The following is a 14,445-nucleotide window of genomic DNA, read 5'->3' as shown; positions in this document are numbered from 1 at the left end:
CACACAGGGTAGAGATTACAGCGTAATTCCCCCGATACACAAGAGCATCCCGCGCACACACACACATACACACACAGTGACAGCAGAAGCGCGTGCAGTGAGTGAAACGCGTCGATCAATCGCGTGTCTCTTACCCGTCTTTACGCTTCGCTTTATAAACATGCCCGTATGTGCCGCGACCCACTTTACAACCTTCATATTCAAACAGATCTTCCACCTTCTCCCTCTCGGCGGCGAGCTTCGTTTTGAAGTCGTAGTCCATTTTAACCCATAGATATTTCTTAATTTACAATAAAATAAAATATTAATTATTACATGCATTAATTAAATGATCCGATCGTTTTATTACCCCACCATTTCCTTGTTTGGGATTTTGGTCGGCTCCGCTTAATGGTCACATGTTCGGTGACGCAATTTATTGTCGCGGATGGCCTTCTGGGAAATGTAGTGTTCTCAGATCAACCCGTCGGTTTGACTTAATGACGATAGGACGTGTATAAAACTACAACGCGCAAATCGCGACGTGGACGTCGTTCCATTCCCTTTCAAAAATGCATTTTTCTGGTTGTTAGTATGTTTAAACATTAGCTGTGATTGCAGCATGAGTACAATATGACTCTTGTTCTCAAAATGTGACGCAGTATGAATACAATGTGTAAAATACACGAGAAAACCTCCCTTTTTCCTTCAGTAAACTAGTGAATAAACGGACACCAATTACTTTTTTATGTCTATGCACTGGCGCAGCGTTATAGCAACGCAAATGTGAGCTCGTCTATACAAGGGCATGTGCCGCGTGAATTCATACCTTTACGCAACATCTCATTTGATTGACAACAGTCACAGCCAATCGCTGCCGAGACGAGCACCGCCTCTTGGCCGCGATTGGCCACAGCGAAGATGACGTTGGCTAGTAGGTAATAAAAGCTCCGCGCAGACTGCCATTCTGCGCTTACACAGTATGGCCGGCGATATTAGCTAGCACTCGCTCACGGTATTCTCTGCAAAAGGGAAGACGGTAAAAAAAAACAAGGCAACTACATCTGGACTGCTCAAGGACTGTAACTAAGCTAATAAATTATAACCACCAATAAAGGACTAATTAAATTGGGATTCCATCCGGCGCTTTAATTTCTGTTGTTGGAGTCTGCTTGTCTCACGATGGAAGAGGACAACGGTGCACACTTCTTCGAGGGGACCGAGAAGCTCCTGGAGGTCTGGTTCTCCCGGCAGGACGAGGCCAAAGGGACCGGGGATCTACGCACTATCCCCAGGTGGGTGAATCCGTGTCAGGCTGGATTTAACCGAGCCAGATATACTGGTCTGATTCACACCCTTTCCATTAAGCCCTGCCTAAAACATGACAATAATGTTAGGAATGTTAATATAATCGCTAATAGTTCTGCGGGAACGAGAGTGGCGAGTAGCGAGTGGCATGTGGCTCTGACATGAGGATCAGTAGGTTTGGCCATTTTTGACACACCATCCCCCTTTTCACCCATTCATTTGTGCTGTCATGACTGGAGCTGAACCTCGAGCCCCGATGAGCTTTTTCTGCAACGCGTACTTAAATTATTCCAACATCAACAACATGTTTACCAATATCTTGAACATTAGGCTGGATCTGATATCCATTATCATCGCTCTGCGATTTTCAGCTGTCGTTTGAATCGTCACTCGGTTAGACTGAAGCTTTAGGATCAGCTCTGCTTCTGTCTGAATCCGTTATTGACGCGCTTTAGCTTGAGTGAATGTTGATCAATTGATTAGCTATTGGCTACCGCTAGCTGATACTAGTATATATGGCGCCATAGCAAACACACCTCCTCAAACACTGTCTTATCTGCTGTATCTGTGCACTTAAATGAATGGATTTATTATGTCGACCACCAGATATAAGGATTAAATGTTAATTTCTTCAATAACTTTTAAAAGAAACTCCTCTCTGAACATTTTGAATCGCAGAGATGTGAACACATGCGTATGTCAATGACTGCATGTAAGGGCTCTATTTTTGGGAACTATCATGGCGGTTGGTCCTGCGCCGCAGAGCCTGCATGTGAAAGTCACGTGGCTTCGTCACACGCCGTAAGCTCCGCCCCGCGCTGTGATTGGCCGAGAGTTCCGCTCGCTCATTGGTTGGTTTCTAGTGCGCATTAGAGCCCGACAGCTGCAGATCAATGACTGTGAACTGCTGAATTAATGCAGACACACAACAACATCGTCGCTTTCAGCACTAACACAACATCGAGGAAACGTGCAGGAATGGTGGAACATTTGTCTTGATGTCCACAAGGCTAAATTACAGTGTTTTTATTAAAGATGCGTAAAATATAATTGCTGAAAAATAAACACTTTTTATGTATAGATTTATTTTACGTTCACTAAATATGTGTGCATACAGTTGGCAGGGCTAGATAGATAGATATCTAGTAAATAAATATATTGTTTGTTAATGAACATGATTATTGGCCAATACTGATATTCTCAAAATATTGGCAGATTAATCTATTACTACAAAAACATCCGGTAGTAATACCATGAATCGTATTAAAAGCAAAAAGATACAATTATACTACCAAAAAAGCGTTGTAAAATAACAAATCAACAAGTTTCCAAAAACCATAGTTTATTTTTCATAGTGTATTTTATATTTATACCATTCTTGTACTTTTTTATACGGTTCAGTACGCCATAATGTATCAATAACCTTAAAATAAGACGATTCAGCTCATTTAGACAATAAGTGTGTACATTATGAATGAGGACATCAGTTCCCGGATGAGTCTGTCGTATCCTGGCGTAAAGCTGTCCCTTCAGTTTCTCTGAAGTGCTGAAAGCTGATCTCTGCGGTTTCTCTGGCTACGGCTGTGTGAATGACTGATGAGGGTATTAGTTTACTTCCGGGAAGGCGTTGGTTAACCCTCTCCGAGACACTAGAAAGAGGATCATTAGTGTCGGAGCACAGCCAGGATGAGTCGGGAGGACGTGGATCTGCCCCTCCTCTTCCTACAGCATGAGGAAGCACTTTCTCCAGTGACTCATTTCAGAGCTGGCGCTGGATTATGTGTCACAAATACACACGGTCAAATAATATTTTCACAGTTTTTGTTTGTTTTGACAATTGCAGCTTGATTGAAAATCAAGATAAAATCCTTTATCTTGGTTTTCTTCTCACATCACGGCTCATATTTCATATCAACAAGTACACGTAATATGTTATGCATTAGTAACCTTTAATTTAAGAATAGTTTATTCACGGTTCAAATTATGTATTTTTATATTTTGAGATTGAAAGTGTTCCAGGACAGTTTTAATTAGGGATGCACGATTTCTCGACCACCATATCGGTATCGGCCTGATAAGAAAATTTATTAAAGCCAATAAATAAATGATTATTTATTTCAGCTGAGACACTTTAGATGCGCACTGTTCACCATGATGGTTTTTAATTGCTTGAAATATGATTGGAAGAGAGGGAAATACAGTAAAGTGCAACATGTGCAGCGCCAGTCTGTCATATAAGCTTCATAAAGTTATAATGAGAGCGTTATAATCGTGTGCTTGGGTCATGGCTTTTAATGGTGAGCCTTGCGTTTGTAATCAGGCTCTCAAAAATTATATACAAATTTGGTTTTAGATTTATCGGGCAATATATCGGCTTTCAAATATACAGAATTATCGGTATCGGGCCAATATTTTAATATCGGTGCATCTCTAGTAGAGATCTTTAGAGCTGTGCGATTCTCCTATGACTCTGAACCGATAAAATAACATGTAATTTGAGATCTCAGCGCACGAGTTCACCGAAAGCCAGAGTATCCTCCGCCACACACCACAACATCCACTCGATCTGCGTTCAGATGTCCATCCTGCGCCGTCTTTATTTTTCTTTTTTTACAAAATGTCAAAAGGTCTAACTTTGGAAATATTTGCCATTGCTGCAATATTTGAAATGTGACATTTTTCAGATATGAAAAGTAGCTTACCTACTCAGGTTCATGTAGAAAATAAAATATTATTGTTTCCTAATAATAAGTGAGGTCTTACTTTTTCTCTCTCTGTGTGCTTTTTCAGATTTGAGTGGGACAAACTTCTGGAGAATGTGCATTGTTTGATTATAAGTGTGACAAAGACTGACAAGCAGGAAGCTTATATACTCAGGTGAGCTTTTGACATTGTTGTGTGTGTGTGTCTGAGGTCAGAGGACAGGATTGTGATGATGACACTAATCCTTCAGCCCGTTTCACAACTGCTGTCCTCCTTTCATTGACCAACACCTTAAAATCGACATGAAACTAAGATTTCTCGTCACTGAGAAGTGGAATAAATCCAGTGTCTGAATAGGTTGTAGTGACGTTACTGCTCAAACTGAGATAAAGATAAAATGACTTTTTCTTACGTGAATATTGTTCAGTTAAATATGTTTCAAATGCTTTATTTAAGTAAAGGCGTTTACTTTCACTGGCTCGTTGCAGGATAGACGCATAAAGCCTCTGTGTTCCTGCAAGCACTGAATGTTTATATCTCGACGCGATACATGCGAATACACACTGACCTCGGTCACCGCTGATAAGCAGACCGTAGTGTTTCAGCTCCGAGATAAGACCAGTATGAGTGGCATCTGTGTGACATTCACCAGGTCATGGGGTGTATATTCAGAGGCAGTGTTGTAAATGCGTCCTGCTAAGCGTAAGCTAAGCCATTTATTAGGTCTGAGAGACAGAAGGGTCAAAGGGAGCGTTCGGCTCAAAGCTATTCATAGCTGTCCGAAAGAAAGTGCTTTAGATATTGGCATTTATGTATTTTTGCTGGAAAAAATAAATAACAAAGGAAGAATATTTAATCATTAGCATAATTGTATGCATCAGTTTAGTTATAATAACCAATAAAAATGCTGCACAGTGGTTTCCATTGACGTTTTGAATGAATCCGTTAGCTGAAATAAACAATTCAAGAGAACTGAGTCCTGAAAATGAATTAAACTTCCCAACTCTATTGGCGTTTTTGTTGTGGGTTGTAGTAAGTGCATTCAAATCATTGATATTCACATTGTTTATATTATTGTAAACCAGTCCTACTCGACTCTCTCCTTCTCTGTCAGTGAGAGTAGCATGTTTGTCTCCAAGAGACGTTTCATTTTGAAGACATGCGGAACCACCCTCTTACTGCAGGCACTGGTGCCACTGCTGGAGCTGGCTCGCGAGTACTGCGGCTTTGATGCCATCGAGGTAACACACACACACACACACAGGTTTATGTTTGGGGAAGGGAATTTACTGCACACCATCTCCAACCACAGTAATGCGAGGTGATAACACGCTTAAGAAGTTCCGCTCGCAAATCATCAGGTTTATGAGTTCCCGTGAGATTACAGTCGCACTGAAGAGAGTGAGCTTCAAATGAGTCAATTTGCATGTGATGTCATAAAGATTAATCATTGGTAGTATTCAGGATGTCCCTAAAGGGACATGGCGATTAAAAAAAAAACATAAAAAAAAATGATATAAGAGGAAACATTGTCACAAAACTTCTCAAATATTTCAGGGGAACGTGAACTCATTGGCTCAAATCGCATACTTCCTGCTCTATAGTTGTGAAAAACTGTGTAATATGTTTCATTTATATAGCGCCTTTCCCAAACTCAAGGACGCTTAACAATGACAGTAAGGAACAAACAGTCAGTTCATACATGATAAATGGACAGTAGACATTTGCCCAGTCCAAGACACGAGCGATTGCATATCGCATTCCAGTCGGATACAAACTATAGCGAGGAAAAATAAAAAACACAACGCTGTTTACAGACAGGAGGTGGCCAGCTGAGGAAGGGTCAGATGCAGAAGACTAATGGTACTTAAGGAAACATTATGACTGTAATACAGTTTTGGAGAATGTTTAAGAAAAACATGTTATGAATGATAATTCTGGTTAAACAAATAGGTTTTGAGTTAAGACTTAAAGGAGAACTCCGGTCAATTTTAACATTGAGCTCATTTTTTTGTACATTTGGAGTGCTGTCAATACAGAGAACAACGACAAAAATCGGTGTTGCCTACACCGAGTTATTCTATTTTAAAAATTTGCACCCTGTTGACTTCAATGGGGCAAGTACTAAACCTGCTTTTAGCCTCTTAACATCCTTGATGTGTCATTACAAGTGCACAGAAAATGTGAGTGATTCCTTCTGAGTGAACACGGGTGAATCTGACTGCAGTAGATGTGAAAGATATGTATAAAAATTATGTTAATTAAGCCAGCGCAAATACCTGTTTACATCTTGTTTTCGGGTGAAGTCCAAAGTAGTCGATTGCCGAGTTCACGCGCATAGGTTTAGTTACCAATGATCACATGCGTGAACTCGGCAATCGACTACTTTGGACTTCAACCGAATACAGGATGTAAACAGGTATTTGCGCTGGTATTTTCTGTGCACTTGTAATGACACATCAAGGATGTTAAGAGGCTAAAAGCAGGTTTAGTACTTGCCCCATTGAAGTCAACAGGGTGCAAATTTTTAAAATAGAATAACTCGGTGTAGGCAACACCGATTTTTGTCGTTGTTCTCTGTATTGACAGCACTCCAAATGTACAAAAAAATGAGCTCAATGTTAAAATTGACCGGAGTTCTCCTTTAACTGTGTGACAAAAGAAGTGTGTCTGAATTATGAAAAGTTCATATCACGATAATAGTGACCCAAATTATTGTGATTATCAATATTATCACTGTTTTGTTAAAACGAGATGAAAGTGTTCAAAAATATCTGATGCTGATATATGTTTTATATTTGAAAATCAACAAACAACAAATAAAACAGCAGCTCTGTGCACTTTTTTAAGCAAGATTATATTCTGTGGCATTTCCTTCCTTAAATTGACCGTTGTCAATAACACATTATAACACCGCACACGTATCACAACGGATGCGCTCACGCTTTCTCGTTTCGTTCAAATACAACTTGCCGTCTTGCGTCTCCGTTTTCGATTGTATTGAAAATGAAATCAGAGTTGATTTATTGTTTACTGAGTTTGATAATATTTTTGTGATCATGTAAGATTTAAAACATTAATCTGCCTTCTGCCATTCCTTCTCGAATAAAAAAACAACAACGCTGCGCCTGCGTCAGCCTGTTGCTGGCTGGACATGATTTACAGCGAGTAATTAAAATCGTGATAATCAAACACGGTTTTAATGATAATTCAATTTTAAACGATAATACTAACTGTCAGTACATTTTATCGTAGTTTATAGTGAAACCGGTAATCGTCCCATCCCTAGTCTGAATTCACAGTACTTAAAATAAAAGAGTAGGGAAAAAGTCCCTGGATGACCTACTACTTCTGGTGAGATTCTGAAGTGTGCGTACGATGGACACTTTACTATCCCATGAGGCCACTGTACGTCCGTATTACACTCATACTATATACAACTTGTTATTTTAGTGGTTGTGAATTACTTCAGTACCTACTCGTGTTTCAGACACAGCGTGTTCCTCCCATCTCATGTGTTTTCCATCAGCATGTCCCTTTAGGGCAGGGATCAGCAACTCCGGTCCTGGAGGGCCACTGTCCTGCAGAGTTTAGCTCCAACCCTAATTAAACACACCTGAACAAGGCAATCAGTGTTTTCAGGATTACTAGATAGATACAGGCAGGTGAGTTTTTATCAGGGCTGAAGCTAAACTCTGCAGGACAGTGGCCCTCCAGGACCGGAGTTGCTGATCCCTGCTTTAGGGGCTCCGTAAGCACGTCTGTGTTTGTACAACGTATCTTAATGAAATTTCTTTATTTTCCCTTTTCAGAATTTCTTCTATTCTCGTAAAAACTTTATGAAGCCCACCCATCAAGAGTTCCCTCACCGCAACTTCCAGGAGGAAGTCGAGTTTCTCAGCCAGATTTTTCCAAGTACGGTTTGGTGAAAATGAGACGCAGCAAACTGTGTATGAAATGGTGATGAGTGAGTATTATTGAATAATAAATGGATCTTGATCTTTCTTCTTGTCCGTGCACAGATGGAGCAGCCTACTGTATGGGGCGTCTGAACTCAGACTGCTGGTGAGCTTCTACATCATCTACACTTCACAATCTTATCCGACTGCAGATAAACCGTTATTACCAAAGGTTCAGTGTCGCACTGGAACTAGGAGGCCAAATTTTAGCATTGGAAAGTTTAGATTAGTGGAGTATTTGGCTGTTCCTGAAACCAAACCACAAAACTGACATCCGTTTGGATTTGACATGGTGTTCTGGTCCTCTGTGTCCTGAAGGTACTTGTTTACGCTGGAGCTGCCGGAATACTGGGAGAATAAGCAGGCAGACCAGACACTAGAAGTTCTGATGAGTGACCTTGACCCAGCTGTGATGGACCAGTTCTACATGAAAGACGGTGTTTCTGCTAATGATGTCACTCGTGTACGGTTCACCTCTGCTCCGCACTGTTTTCTTTTATTGGCGAACGACTGGTCCGTTAGTTAAATCAACATTTACTATGACCGTTTCAAAAAGCACATAATGTTGAAACTTTGATCATCATCGAAGTACCATGTAAATGCCACAGTTTATGGATGCACGACCCAGTGCTTATAGAAGTAAAACAGTAAAATTATCAATCGATATCAATAATTGTCAGGATATATGTCGATTTGTGCAGTTTTTGCTCCCGAGTGACAGTTCTAGAAACCAGACTCACTTTAAATTACTCTTTATCATCAGAACATGACAAGCACTTGTTAAACAGGTGAACATCTTGCAAATCTGGGGTAGAACATTCAAAACATTAATAATGATCAAAATATGCACAAGTTAACTTAAGGAAAATCGTTTTTTCAATCTTTTTTTCTTATCAAAATAAATATTGCAATAGAAAAAATTATTTCTTAGTTCTGCATTTGCTGACGGGTGATCTTGTTAAAGTCGTGAATCGGGTTTGTGTTTCCTGACTTTGACGTGTTTCTTCAGCACAGTTTGTGATATTAATATTCCGTGCTTCGTCTCTTAGAAATGCACATTTTGACAGTATCTTGAGTTTGGATGCAGATTTAAATTTATGTTGATCAACAAAAACAGTAACATCTATTAAAAATGAAACCAGCATAGGGTAAAATACTCTGACTTGACTTTCATTTAATTCCATTCCATTACTACTTTAAAACATTTCTACGTTAATAATACAATAAAGATTTGATACGAATAAACCACATTTCTTCTACAAAACCATTGAGCAGTTCAGGGAGTTTTCCCTGCACAGTGTGGGCCTGCCAGTGAGTGTTACTACAGTAAATCCATGGTAAATGATGGTGATTTTGTAGATTGAAAAGCCTTCTAACTGGTTCGTTCATGGCACAATCTTTCTAGTTTGTCAACGCTGGCTTTGAACTAGTTTAAGTCACAGAGACATTCGAGGTCTTGCTGAATAAGTGCTTCTCACTGGATCGCTGTTTAGTGGTCATGTGATCGAGACCGATCTCTCGCTGCGCTGCCGTTTGATAAATGCTCTGTTTCAAACGAGTATCGCTGTTTCGTTCCGCTTTTGGTGCATTAACATTATATCAAACTTGTGTTAAACTTGGATCGAGGAAAAAGACATCTCGTTTTATCGCCCAGCCCTACCTGAATGTTGTCTTTGGTGTCTCCACAGATGAGTGGAATTCGTGACCTGATTCCAGGTTCAGTGATTGATGCCACGATGTTCAACCCTTGTGGATACTCCATGAATGGAATGAAAACGGATGTAAGGAGACATTTAAGGCTGTGTTTCTTCATGAGAAACGTCATCTGAAGTGGCTCTGTTTTGATTAAGATCGGTTCTCTTTCTAGGGAACTTACTGGACGATTCACATCACCCCTGAACCAGAGTTCTCTTATGTCAGCTTTGAAACCAACCTCTCCCAGACATCCTATGATGAGATTATCCGCAAGGTCGTGGATGTCTTCAATCCAGGGAAATTTGTGACAACGCTTTTCGTCAATCAGGTACATTGTTATGCAACGCAGTGACGCATCAGAAACGTTACAAAATTAGACGGCTAGGATTAAGATTATACATCAGGGGCCGTATTCACAAGACATCTTCGTAAAGTTGGTCTCAGCAGCTTTGTGAATCGGTTTTAAGAGGAAACTCTTACCTAAGAACTTGGGCTGCACAATTTATCGAAATATCGCAACTGGAGTCATGAACAAAAGACAAAGAGAAAATCACTCGCTGCTCTCGGCTGAATAACTTTTATAGCTTTAATGATAATCAGTTTATATACAGTACCAGTCAAAAGTTTGGAGACATTACTATTTTTAATGTTTTTGAAAGAAGTCTCTTATGCTCATCAAGCCTGCAGTAAAAAAAAAAAAATTATGAAATATTATTACAATTTAAAATAATGGTTCTCTTTATAATATTTTAATGTAATTTATTTTTGTGATGCAAAGCTGAATTTTCATCAGCAAGTACTCCAGTCTTTGGTGTCTTATGATCCTTCAGAAATCATTCTAATATGATGATTTGATACTCAGTTATTATCAATGATGGAAACAGTTGTGCGGTTTAATATATTTTTTTGGAATACTTTTTTCAGGATTCATTGATGAGTAAAACGTAAAAACAGCATTTATTCATAAAAACAGCATTTATTCAAAATAAAAACATTTCTAACAATATAAATCGTTACCATCACCTTTTATCAATTTAACGCATTCTTGTTGAATTAAAGTACTAATTTCTTAAAAAAAAAAAAAGTTATTGTTCCCAAAATTTTGAACGGTAGTGTTTATTGTTACAAAAGATTTCTATTCTAAATAAATACAGTTCTTTTTAACTTTTTATTCATCAAATAATCCTGAAAGTATCTCAGGTTATAAAAAAAATATTAAGCAGCACAACTGTTTCCAACATTGATCATAAATCATCATATTAGAATGATTTCTGAAGGATCATAAGACACCAAAGACTGGAGTACTTGCTGATGAAAATTCAGATTTGCATCACAAAAATAAATTACATTTTAAAGTATATTAAAAAAGAGAACCATTATTTAAATTGTAATAATATTTCATAATATTACTTTTTTTTTTTTTTAACTGCAGGCTTGATGAGCATAAGAGACTTCTTTCAAAAACATTAAAAATATTAACGTTTCCAAACTTTTGACTGGTACTGTATGTAATTCATACATAATTCATTCATTCAAGCAGTGTTTTATTTTTTACACTTGATTATTCAGTTTGTGTTGCTAAATAACCCTGATGTAGGATAACCTGAACCCCTGTGTTTACACTGATGTTCAAATAACACTTCTGATGCTTCAGTAAAACACTGCTGTTCACTTCCACAAGTTATAGGGATGTCACAAAAAGAATGTGAAACACGCATGTTAGTTATATAATTTTAAATGTATTTTAAAGATAATTAGTTTATTTTACACACTTAAAGGATTATCGTATCGCATATCGAATATTTCTTCAATATCATGCAGCCCTACTAAGAACTTTTACTGAGAACTCTTAGTAAGATGAGATGTTTTGTGAACACGGCCCCGGAGCTGTATGTATGCGCACTGAGAATGTTAGTCGTAGTAATACACCTTCAGTCGAGGGACGCCAGCTTCTGTTTCAGACACACCGAACAGTGATTTCAGGAACTTTATTTTCCTCATCCATCTCTAAGAAAATTCTTTGGTAACACTTTATTGTACAGTGTCTTACATTACATGTAGTCACTATAGTAATTACTATGAATTGTGCGTAATTACATGCAACTAACCCTAGTAATTACATTTAGTTACTTAACATTATGGACACCGTGCAATAAACGAACCAATTATTTTATTCATAAATATTATATTACTAGTGAATATATTTACGCAACCGCCTGACCGATGCTTTGAATGTTTCTGGATTTCTAATCGCAGTGCAATGCCGTTGTAGCAATATCAGTGTGTATGTGGTATAACATTCATTTAATAAAAATAACTCGGTCACTGTTTGATTGTATTTTTTCCGTTGCACTGTTACTGCAGTCGAGCCTGGAGTTTACAAGGTCCATTGTTAGTGAACATTCAGAGGTGACGTGCAGCTTCAATATCTTCACCGTTGGCATCAGCTGACGCTGTGATTCTGAGTGATCGAACTCGCTCTCATTTGTCTCGTCTCGTTCCCAACAGAGCTCCAAATGTCGCAGTGTTTTCTCTCCAGCTCAGAAAATTGAGGGCTTCCGCCGCCTTGACCGCCAGTTGGCCCACTTCAACGACTACAATTTCGTCTTCACCAGTTACGCCAAGAATCGGCCGCAGAACCAGAGCTGAACCTCTGAAATGAAGAAGCGTAAGAAGAAATTGTGCGGCTGCGAGGATCGGCGTAGTCTTGTGGCGGAGAGACGGTTTCTGTGTGTGGAGTCTTCTGGCTGTAGATCTTCCCTGAGTTTAACATTTACGCATTCTTGTACCTATGACGTAGATATCGTGCATGAAAGCTCTGCTCGTGTCCCTGTAGATATTCTAGCCCACTCTTGCTGTGATCTTGAAGTGCATGTAGAGTTCTTGAACTTGGTGGTGTGTGTGAGGCATGTCACACCGTCCCAATACATGCAATGCTCCCTTCCCTTCCTGCAAGTGTCCCCTCGCATCCCCCACAGACAGGGTTTCCGGCCTCACTAGGCGAGGACCCTGACGTGCTCAGACCAATACACACCACCGTGTTTTATTTACATTTCATTTCTCTCGACTTCGGTTTGATACACATGACGTTTTTTAAATATACGCAACTCACTACTGTATAGCTAGCTAACCTTTCTGTGAAGATATCCTAAAAAAAAAAAAAAAAAACTTTCTTTTTCTTCAACCTTGCAGACAGCCGTGTTTATTCAGTGTACTTAGAGAAGTGAATGTTGTAGAAGTTTGAGTAACTTAACCGTCGCCTTCAGTGTCGACAGCCTGCTCTGGTTTTAGCTGAAGACATCTAGTGAAAACGCAGCGTTAGCTGAACTTTGCACAGGTAGCTAATATTTCTATTTCTGTTTGAAGATACAAAGAAAAAAAAAAAATACACAAGTTCATCTGATTTTCTTAGCTTATTTTCTTAGCTTTCCAGGTTTTTGTCGTTATTCAAAGTGCTGGGGAAGTGAATGTTTCAAAAGATGAGTTACTCAACAGTTGCCTTATATAATAATAACAACATCATATAATCTGCAATATATAACCATTATGGTGAAATTCAACTGCCGTCTTCCTTTCCTCAAAAGGCCTTTCTCGTGAATGTATTGAGTGTAAAAGAAAGAACATTAGTTAGCTGAAAGGTGACGATGTGAACTGATGTTTCTGAATCATGTAGCAGGAACCATGGGAGAAAGAGCGGTCCGTCATTGTGAAGGACCCTAGGGCTGTCCGGCCCGCTGGTGAATTGAAACAGTTGGACAGACACTTTGCTTTCGTGTGCCGATCGCACAGCAAAGCATTTTCCTTTTTCCAAACAAAATGAGTTCTCTCTTTTTCTCTACAGAAGCTGGTTAGCACACAATAGGCGCGCACTGATCTGAGCATGTCAGGGTCGACCCGGATCATTCCACACCCCACGGCTGCAGAAACTGCAGTTTTATTAATTTTCTTCTTTTTTTGCAGTAGTTTGTCCACCTCTCCAGTTCATGCCCTCTCTGTGCATCGAGGGAAAGATTTTTTTTGTGTGTGTGTGTGTGTGTGTGTGTGTCTATTTGCCAGTGCATGCGACTAGCTTTACTGTGCAGTGTCTCTGCTTCAGCCCTTTGTAACGTTAACCAGTTTAATTTCTGTTCGCACAATGTAACCAGCTTGGTTTACTGGTCCCTGAGTGTGATGCGCAGTGGGTACGGTATTTAATTTGACGGAGAACCTGAAGTGTGCAGCTGGTGTGTGTTTCTGTTATGTCTGGCAGATCGGTTTGTGAAACATCTTTAGCTAGAGAAATCTCCCTACATAATGCCAGTCTAGTAATGAATGTCTCTGGATGTTTACAGTAGTAGTTCAGACGCAACAGGTGTCACTGCTTGGAGAACCCACATGAGCATGATCACATATCACACCTAGCACTTTTTGTGTGAACGGTTGGTAGTTTCAAATATTTTTCTGGCCTTTATACGTGGGATTTCTACATATACACATTATACATTGATGTTGCGGACCAAGTATATATTTATATTTATATACTTTACCTTTTCTTTTTTTTCTGGCCCTATTCTGAGGTGGGGAGTGAACTTTTCAAATGTTCTGGACCTTTTTCATCTTTCTTACCAGTTCTTCCCAGCCTGTGTAGGTTGATAAGGGAACTCTGTAGAAAGGGTTCAGTTGCGGGAATGTCACGGGAAGTTGGGAAGGGGAAACTTTGCTGTTCCAATTCTCTTGCTATTTCCTTGGTTGGTCAAGATGTGCTAAATATATCTGTACTAAGAGCTTGATGCTTTCAATAAAGGTAATAACTATTAACTGT

General features: G+C 39.3%; 2 protein-coding genes across 3 annotated transcripts in view; one reads left to right on the top strand and one right to left on the bottom strand.

Annotated features, from left to right (window-relative positions):
* The window catches only part of cdk19 (cyclin dependent kinase 19), a 55,262-nt gene extending 54,855 nt beyond the window's left edge, over positions 1 to 407 (bottom strand). For both annotated transcript variants that reach the window (XM_081378270.1, XM_081378269.1), the window contains exon 1: positions 135 to 407. In XM_081378270.1, the coding sequence (XP_081234396.1) occupies positions 135 to 262 (128 nt within the window). In that variant the 5' untranslated portion in view covers positions 263 to 407. The remainder of the gene's footprint in view (positions 1 to 134) is intronic.
* A 524-nt stretch (positions 408 to 931) lies between these two features.
* On the top strand, positions 932 to 14,439 carry amd1 (adenosylmethionine decarboxylase 1). The gene is made up of 9 exons (XM_081378268.1): positions 932 to 1,274; positions 4,078 to 4,164; positions 5,105 to 5,231; positions 7,803 to 7,905; positions 8,013 to 8,055; positions 8,268 to 8,412; positions 9,638 to 9,730; positions 9,817 to 9,972; positions 12,153 to 14,439. The coding sequence occupies exons 1-9, from the start codon at positions 1,162 to 1,164 to the stop codon at positions 12,291 to 12,293; spliced, it is 1,008 nt and encodes a 335-aa protein (XP_081234394.1). The 5' UTR covers positions 932 to 1,161; the 3' UTR covers positions 12,294 to 14,439.
* The last annotated feature ends 6 nt before the right edge of the window (positions 14,440 to 14,445 follow it).

Source organism: Scardinius erythrophthalmus, assembly GCF_964197995.2.
Source record: "Scardinius erythrophthalmus genome assembly, chromosome: 11".
Taxonomy (NCBI): domain Eukaryota; kingdom Metazoa; phylum Chordata; class Actinopteri; order Cypriniformes; family Leuciscidae; genus Scardinius; species Scardinius erythrophthalmus.
Note: the sequence above shows the minus strand (reverse complement) of the source record. Positions and strands in the feature narration are given on the sequence as shown.